The sequence below is a fragment of the Chelmon rostratus genome, chromosome 17 (genome assembly GCF_017976325.1).
Source record: "Chelmon rostratus isolate fCheRos1 chromosome 17, fCheRos1.pri, whole genome shotgun sequence".
Taxonomy (NCBI): Eukaryota; Metazoa; Chordata; class Actinopteri; order Chaetodontiformes; family Chaetodontidae; genus Chelmon; species Chelmon rostratus.
In genome coordinates, this window is record NC_055674.1 from 9019268 (window position 1) to 9027854 (window position 8587).

Consider the following 8587-nt stretch of genomic DNA (forward strand, 5'->3'; position numbering starts at 1 on the left):
GCCCAAGTTTCAGTCATGGAATCGTCATCAGTGTGTTATGTATTTAGTATTAAGTTTCTGTGCATTGTCAGGGCAGATCTTTTCCCACTCTATTATTTTTGCATTAATCTGAAGCGTTGTGCAGATTCAAACAGACTGAAATTTGTTCTCATGGTGCTTTCCAAGATTGGATAAAGAGTTTAATCTCTGCAATTCAATTTTAGGGTTCACAGAACACTGCATCGACTGAACCTTCAGATTAAACTAGCTTTAATTTTTTTAAAGCTGTAATTTATGTGTGAGAACATTCAGGATTTTTATCTTAAGTGGAAAGCTTATTTGCAATATTTGATTCAGACTGAATGACACTCGTCCTCACACAAGGCAGAGCAGACCCCGTTGAAACAAATGTTTTAAGACGAATTATTAATACGACTAGTGTAATAAACTATCACAAAAAGAGTGACTGAACAGAGAGACTCGAGCTTTATTTGTGACTCTGGAAGAAATGTCAATGTTACAGATAAAAAGGGGAGGAGATACACTTGAGATGTAGACTACATCATGGAATGTTACAATTCAAGAGGCTGATTTTGATCAAAACACAAAGAAACACTGGACAAATCATAAATGGGTGATAACATAAAATATTGCATTTGATCAACATATCTGCTCTGTAAACAGGCACTGAGCAGCTGTATTCGATTTAAAACAACATATTCAGTATTACAATAACATTTCACAAAGTTTATTACTTTATTTTGCTCATGTACTGTGTGAAAGCAAATTCCATTAGGCTGCACATTCCTGCTCACATCCATCTGTAATTGTTCCCCAAAATGCAACTGTATTAAAGTTGGACCACAGTCGGTTCTAAAGAAGATAGAAGAAGAAAAAAAACGCAACATATTGCCTTGCCAGCAGGTAGAAGGATATCAGTTTGGTTATATCTCAGAGTTACACTGAAGACATACTCCAACATCAGCAGCTATTGGTGGCATGATAAGTCACGACTCAGACTCTGGTGACATGCAGATATGTAATGCAGATAGTCTGACTTCCCCAGCACTTACGATGACATTTAATTCAACTCATCATATGAGAAAAGGAAAAAAAATCACAACAGATGTGCTTTTTGTTGATCTGTGTGACTTACAGTTTCTGGACAAACAGAAGGTACCATAATAGATACAGCACAGGGGATGCAGGGAGAAATGCTGGAGCCACAGCAAACCAACATTTTCATGTGGACCCAAAACTGTGACAACACTGCTCACAGCCCTGCGCAGTCATGTCTCTGTGGGTACGTTAGCCTGTAGGTGGTCCACTTGGTGCAAGGCTCAGTCCCCTTCAATGGCACCATTATCCATCTTTTGCTCTTGCAGAAAGGTCATTGCTCCTCCACAGGCTGAACGTAGCGGTCTACTCCCTTGGCAATGCATTCGAACATGGCCGCATGGGTGAAATGAAAACCAAAGACTATAATGAGAGGTAGGATGACTGTCTTTCAGTTTCTGGTCATTCTCACAGTGAAAGTTAATTCCACCGCAGCCTTCCCCCTTCACTCACCCTCTACATATTCTGTATATGAAGGTGGGTGGCAGGGTCCAGATGGGAGAGGGCACTGCATGCACGTTTGGGTCAATGCAGCATTGTCTGTCATGTAAAACACAACTTCAGAGGTCTTCAAATTCCAAGAAGTGGGTCCTCTGAAGCACCTTTACGTGGCGCTCATAGATTTTGAGTGCTGGACCGAGTCGGATAGACAAACCAGTCAACACGTCACTCCGCTGCATTAGGAGAAGGGACTTTCCATCTATTTCCTGATGGGGAGAGAAAATTTGTAGCTCAGTCAGTGTCACCTGTACCTTTTAATGCAACTAATGTCATGCCATATTAACTGTCCACCAGCACACATTGTATTGAAACCCTAAAATTGTGAGACTTCTCTTTACCATGCTGCTTGATGCACACGACTAAACTGATACTGGCCCCAGCATACGCTATTTTATGCGTTATATTAGCTGCCTCTGAAAATGCATCGGATGACGGGATATGTGTGGTTTTCAGTGTACATGTGGCGCCCTCTGTGGCAGTTTTGTGGTAGTGCACTGACCTGTGTTCGAAAAGCCACGGCCTGCTCTGGAAAGCCTGCAGCTGAGAAGTAACTGGCCACATCTGCCACAGTCCACTGCAACAAGTTCTGGCTCATCTTCTCCTTCTTCACAGAGCTGGAGGAAGATCAGATGAAAAAGAGTCATGACCACAGAGTGACCTTCCTTCAGCAGGTAATGTCTCACTTCTTTGTAAGCCTTGAGGTGACCTTTTGTGTCGTTAGTAAAAATTTAAAAATTTGAGTTTGTGCTTCAGAAATATGTAGATTGATTATTCAAGAAAATAAATGAAAGCATATAGTATATATGCTATGCTATTGCATAGACAGAGAGGGACGTGATCTGTTTAATACTCACACTTCATCACATTTACCACCATTCAGGAGACTGTCGTCGGCTGCTGTGAAGGAGGATATGTCTATCTTATTCTTAAATGTACCTGTGAAGAAAATGGACGGAAAATTAATAAAAATGTTCTGTGAATGTTACTACAAAAAAATACTGATTTAATAGATATCATGACTTGCTCTGGGAGAAACTTCAGCTGCATGTTTAATGATCATTAAAACACAATACAGTCGATTTCACTGGTTTCTATTTAAAGTTTGACAACATGTAGGAGAAACCCTTCAGTATTCTCCCTTGTCCTTGAGAGGGAGAATACAACAGTGCCAAAAATCGTAAGTCAAAAGCACCTTTGCCTCTTAATTTCACATCAAAAGCCATAATGCCTCTTATTTCCTGCCTTTGTTTGACGACCACATGCAGTGAACAGCTAAAGCACATGTACCTTTTGGCCTCAAATCATTTATAAAAACTGAACTGAGCTACTCCAACTTTGGTATTATACATGAACATGGTAATTAAAGGGGAGCTCAGTTCATATGACTCACTATGGCAGCAGAGAGAGGGGTTCATATGAGAACCACAGATTTAACTTTTTCCAATTCTGCGTCAACGTGCATAATTCAATGAAAATGTAGCTAACAATCATCATTTTTTTTCTATAGTTTTAAATGTTTCACATTCCTCACACTCAGTGGTGTGATGTTGAACAAACAGCAGTAGAGTTGTGAGGAAATGGAAGTGATGCTTTTTCCGTGGTGCTAGTATGCCACACTGAGGCCTCTACTGTCACGGTACAGTATGTTTTTCTATTAGAGTTTGTTCACGCTTCAGTACAGTGAATGAGTGTTGGTACAGCACCGTTACTATACAGTACCAGTCCACTTTCTGGGGATGCTGGCAGGACTGTCTTCATGCATGTGACGCATAAGAAGGCCCCCATTTTTACGCAGTATTGTTTCCTCTACACAAACCACATCCAGGGCCTGCATAAGTACAGTATATAGTGGCATGGTACTTGTACAGTGGTAAAAGTATTTCAGTTATGTCTCGTCGGTTATTTGCTTTGGGGTTTTCTTGTTAATGTCTCACTAAGCAGAGAAAATCTATAACCACTTCTCTTCTTGCATTAAAAGCCTGAAAGTCACATTTCAGATTTCCAACATAGAACCAACCTCTGCAGGCATCTCACTGCAGACACAACAAATTGTGCTGGTTGGTATACACAAGCAAGCGAGAGGAAGCTAAACTGGGAATCAAACCGTGTCTCTCTGAGGTGGCAGATGGGAACTTTTCCCTCGATAACCTTTTATCAAGTCAAAAAAATCTTCTTATCAGCAAACACGTACATAACATGAACAGGACCTTTTCTGGATTATTAAGAGCCATCTGTAAGCGTTTTATCTACCATACTGCTCGTAAAAGCCATTTGAATTGACAGCTTTTACAAACCCTCTGCAGCTGTATGTTTATTACACGGTCAAGTGTTGATTTTTTACTAGAAAACATGATGCATCGACTTCAGAGCTGAGTCAAACTGTGTCAAGTCTGCAGATTTGCACCACTAGAACCCACTGTCGTTAGAAGTGCAGTACTGCAGAAGAGCAGCATGTTTTGAGTGACAACTTTTAAGACTCAAAGTGAGCACCACCTGGATGGAAGGTAGCAGGACAAGTTTGTGAAGCATTCAAAAAATCTTGAGCAAGCCTCAAGGCAAATAGTCGAAATGGCCAAATAGCAGCCAGAATACTATTTGAAACATAGGCTGTCATTTGTCAATGTCTTAAACATGCAAAACAGATGGAGACACAGTAGCTTTTAAAACAAAACAAAAAAATGACATTATGATACTCACAATTGTCAGATGGCAAAGACAGTGCTTGTGGTCTTCCATCAGATACATTCTTGGTCTCATCCTGTCGGCCACGAAAAGCGAAACAAAACCAGAAAAACATGAAAATCGTATGTGAGAGGCAGAGAGATCAAAGACATAAAGGCGGCGTTTTTTGACACAAAAGGGGTACAGGCAAATTACCTGCCCTGCTGCATAGTCTGGTACCAACTGATCAGATGAAAGGCCACTATCCTCTGCCTTGCCTCCATCTTCTTTCATCACATTGTTCTTTAAAGCACCAGGGCTGGTAGTTACAGAGTGGATTGCTGGCTTCGTGGCTGCTGCGAACACAGAGTGAATCACTTACACTACATGCTGATACAATCCATACTGTCACACATGACTTCATTCCCTGTAAATTCTAGTGTTACATCAACAACGAATACAACTGACAGCTATGTTATGTGTGTTTTTAGCTCTGTTCATTAAACATGAAAAACTGGAACAAACAAATCGATGGATGACTGCAGCAAGACAATTTTAAGCCATGTAAATGTAACATTTTATTCTTTATTTTTCTGTGGCTAGCTCACATTAACTAAGGCATTTCTACTGCCAACAACCATGTCACCCATCCAGCTCCCATGCCCACTTCATATCCAATGCAAAACCAAGCATAAAGCTGGCACATGAAACAATATTCAAGTGCTCCATAATGCTGGGTGTGCATATTAGCATGTGTCTAGCAGTGTGAATACCTTTGTCTCTCTGCATTCCTGGGTGCTGGCGCTCCACTGGGCATACAGCAGAATGATAGGCCCAGTCATTGTGTGCGAGGGCCCTGGGGCTGGAGGGGGGCAAGGAGCTGGGCCTCTCACCAGCCTTCTGGAAAGAGACACAGTCCAGACCCGAGCCAGGGCCGCAGCCGGGGCCGGGGCCAGGCCGAGTGCCAGACGGAGAGCACGGGGCAGAGACAGCCCGCACAGAGGCGCAGTGCACGGCGGCATCTTCATATGTGCGGCCAGGAGAGGGTCCGTCCTGCCCATCCCGGCTCTCATCAGCCCCCTCCTCATCTGCATTACTGTCTGTGTCCATTGCCATAGAGGTGTCAGCCTGCAAAATAAAATCATAGGTGCAACATGTAATTTCCATCCCACTGTATTTTAGCACTGCAATCTCTAACAATGATTAAATAATATAATAGATAAAACATCTAAGGTGGGTGCAGAATTAAGCAAACATAATACATCAGATGTGCCCTAATCTATGATTTGATCAATGGGGACATTAAAATTGAGAGGACACGAAATATTTAATTCAGTGGAAGAAAAGCCACCATCAACAATTAAGTTCATTATTTGACAACAACTTAAAGAGCTGGTAAATCCTGCCAGATTATCAGGGATTGTTGTCATGACTGAGTGCTAATTGCAGGCTGAGCGTGTCACATGAAAACACGCTCATACAGATGTCGCAATTTGACCGCTGTGGTGGTAAATTACTGCCTCTGAATGCCTTCGTCCCTTTCCGCGGTGCAGCGTTCACTCCGCAGGCAGACTGTGAGCCCCTCCGCCGCAAACGTGTTTCCACTTGAATATAATGTTATCTGGTTGCATATAACTAGTTTTAACGTACCTACTCGCCCCTTTCGGTGGGGGTTTTAGTCGATGGCGCCCTGAGTAAAAAAATTACCTTGTGTGCGACTGCGTGTCCAAGACCCAGCAGTCGAGCACAAGAGCGCACTAAAGCCCGCCCCGCTCCTGAGAAAAGAGCCGCTTGTATGGCATTCACCCATCGCACTGCATTTCTCACAACTTTCACCGAGACACGGTCACAAAAACACCATGGCCGCGAGGATCTCAATCCAGCGTGATTTTCACCTCGGCTCTCACGAAACCGCCGATGTGCTCGGTGCGTCCCGGTCTGTAGAGGCCTTCTTGATTGATGACTCGAACACACGGGAGTATGGAAAGGGCCGATGGGAGGCGTTTTAGGTTTTTCTCAAATTTCCTCCAAAGTGCGCATGGAGTTGGGAGCCGCGGCGAAGACCTCGCCATTGTGTCTGTGGTCTTTAAAGGAGCGCTTCCCGGGGCCGAGCCACGGTAGAGCCGACCGGAGATAAAGACCGAGCATTAACTCGACGTGCAGCCCAGCGCAGCACGGCGATCAGAGCGAGCACCAGGCGCCCCGATTACCGGTCTACTTTGACTTTGCACCGGGTCAACGATGTACAGTAGAAGCGAGCGAAAAGAAAAGAGTAACGCAAATGAGTCCGTTATCGGACACGTCACTGTCTAAATTTGACCCTCGTATTCAGGTAAAACCTGGATAACAAGCCCCCGAGAAGCACTCTATACAAAGTGATCAAACGTATTCGTTTTTCTAGCGACACACACGCCTTTCAGAGAACAAAGTCAATTTGATCTCAGCTTAACCCAAATCGGATAGCGCATCCGCCAGCTAGCGCCGGACGAACAGTTTGCGGTGGCTTTCGTTAGTTAGGTCTCGCAGTGTTACCGGCTTCTACATATTTCATTACTTTGCAGTGGTGGGGCTCCTCTTACAATACTGTCAACAAATAGTTGCCAGACACGGAGAAGTGATGGCATTGCTGTCCGGGACGAGTGAGGCCGTAACAACAGCCGACACCAAGCATTAGACGTGACCGGGCTTGGCTGCGTGTCCGACAATGGATCTAGGGGTTCGACTTTATGCACTGCGTCGGCAGTCGTCCATCACTCGAAAAACAGACGCAGCGTGCACAAATGAACTGATTATACCTTTATTGTGAGTACTTTAGCATCGATTATAATCGATTTGGTTGCTGTTCTACGGGACAAAACATAGTGATGGGCAGATCTTAAAGTCAGACGGAAGGGGGTGAAATCTCGTCATGGGCAAACAAAATATATGTCTGGACATGGCTCTTGTGACATTTGGTATTTTGCCCGGGATGGTTGTCCCGAAAATAAATAAATAAATAAAAATCAACAACCCAACAATGTCCCAACGTCCCCCATCAGGCTCCTACATCCGCGGTGTTTGAGACTTTTTTTTTCCTTCACCCACTCCCACATTTACAAGCCAGTGAGACTGAAAGCCCATATTTCCAGCCCCGGCCTTCAAAATAAAACCCGTATCGACACGCGCCTGTTTTGACGCTACTATTTTGAAAACAAATTTGTTTGACTTCCGGGATACGTCTACTCATCTTTCGCTAGCTTGGCAGTCCCCCTCCCCTTCGCTCAACGCCGAGTTTGGGGCTTGAAAAGCGCTTTCTGCTGCTGATAATGGTGGCTCGGCTTGTTACGGACGGGCAGGACGGTGCAACTTTTCCTGGTTTCCATTTCTGCGTTTCCATCGCCCGTTTAAAGTGCTTTTCAGCCGGCGCTGTGTAAAATATGCCATACTCCGACTACACGCGCACCTTCTGTTTTTTCACCCTCCACCTCGGTAGCGCTCGAGCGAGGTCCAACCGCCGCTCCCCGTCTGCGGCAGTTTTGGGTGCACTTGCAAATCACTCCCCTCACCACTCCCCGAGTAGAGACAAAAAGACGTGTTTTTGGTTGCAAACCACTCACTAACGTTACCCGTTCCTTGCCTTTATCTCCACCTGTTAATTTGGAGAGATGTGATATGACAATGAGATGTGAGCTCGTTAAACATGCCCCCTCGCATCAACCTCAACATACCTCCAAATCCTCCTCGTCCTGGTCAACAGGACCGAAAGCGCTGTCCCCGTTGCTCAAGTCAGAATGACTGGCTTCTTCCACCGCGCTCCTTCTCGCAGCCGTCGTTAACGTTACATCGTCTTTTTTTCTGCTTCTCCGCTGAACCTTGGCGGCGTTTCTGTACGAAATAGAGCCCTTGTAGTTAACTTTCAGCACGGTTTGTTCCTGAATCAGTTTCTCCAGTTCTGCGCAGGTTCGGTCGGGCTCGGACCCGTGTCGTCTCCGGACCATTCGGCAAATCCTCTCCAAGTCCGGCCGGGCTTTTCGCGACCGCAGCGAGTCGATAGTGTCCAGGATCCACTCGCGGTACTTGGATTCAGACATCTTTTTTTTCTGCTCGGTTGGTTCGCCTTCTCTTTGCTTTTTTTCTTACCTTAGTGCGTCAACCTTGTACGTTACACACGGTGTTTTTCGCGAGCCGCGGTCCGAGCCCAACTGAGAAGCGGAAACCTCGCTGTACGCCTCCTGCGTTTGCGTGTGCGCTTAAGGTGGACCGACGGAGTTACTGGGAAAAGTTTCACTCGAGAGGAGTTTTAAGGTGGAATTTGCAGTCCTGGACGGGAACGAGCGCGCGCGCTCGGGCC

The 8587-nt window shown here is 45.0% G+C and overlaps 1 protein-coding gene across 2 annotated transcripts; it reads right to left on the reverse strand.

Annotated features, from left to right (window-relative positions):
• Nucleotides 1-464: 464 nt before the first annotated feature.
• Nucleotides 465-8408, reverse strand: samd1a (sterile alpha motif domain containing 1a). Of its 2 annotated transcripts, none has more exons than XM_041957503.1 (7): nt 7965-8408; nt 5031-5385; nt 4474-4610; nt 4294-4354; nt 2451-2532; nt 2096-2210; nt 465-1802 (listed from the first exon to the last, which is right to left on the reverse strand). In XM_041957503.1, the coding sequence occupies exons 1-7, from the start codon at nt 8325-8327 to the stop codon at nt 1656-1658; spliced, it is 1260 nt and encodes a 419-aa protein (XP_041813437.1). In that variant the 5' UTR covers nt 8328-8408; the 3' UTR covers nt 465-1655. The 2 variants fall into 2 exon arrangements, with proteins under 2 accessions (XP_041813437.1, XP_041813436.1); XM_041957502.1 differs by having other exon boundaries at nt 4474-4613.
• Nucleotides 8409-8587: the final 179 nt, after the last annotated feature.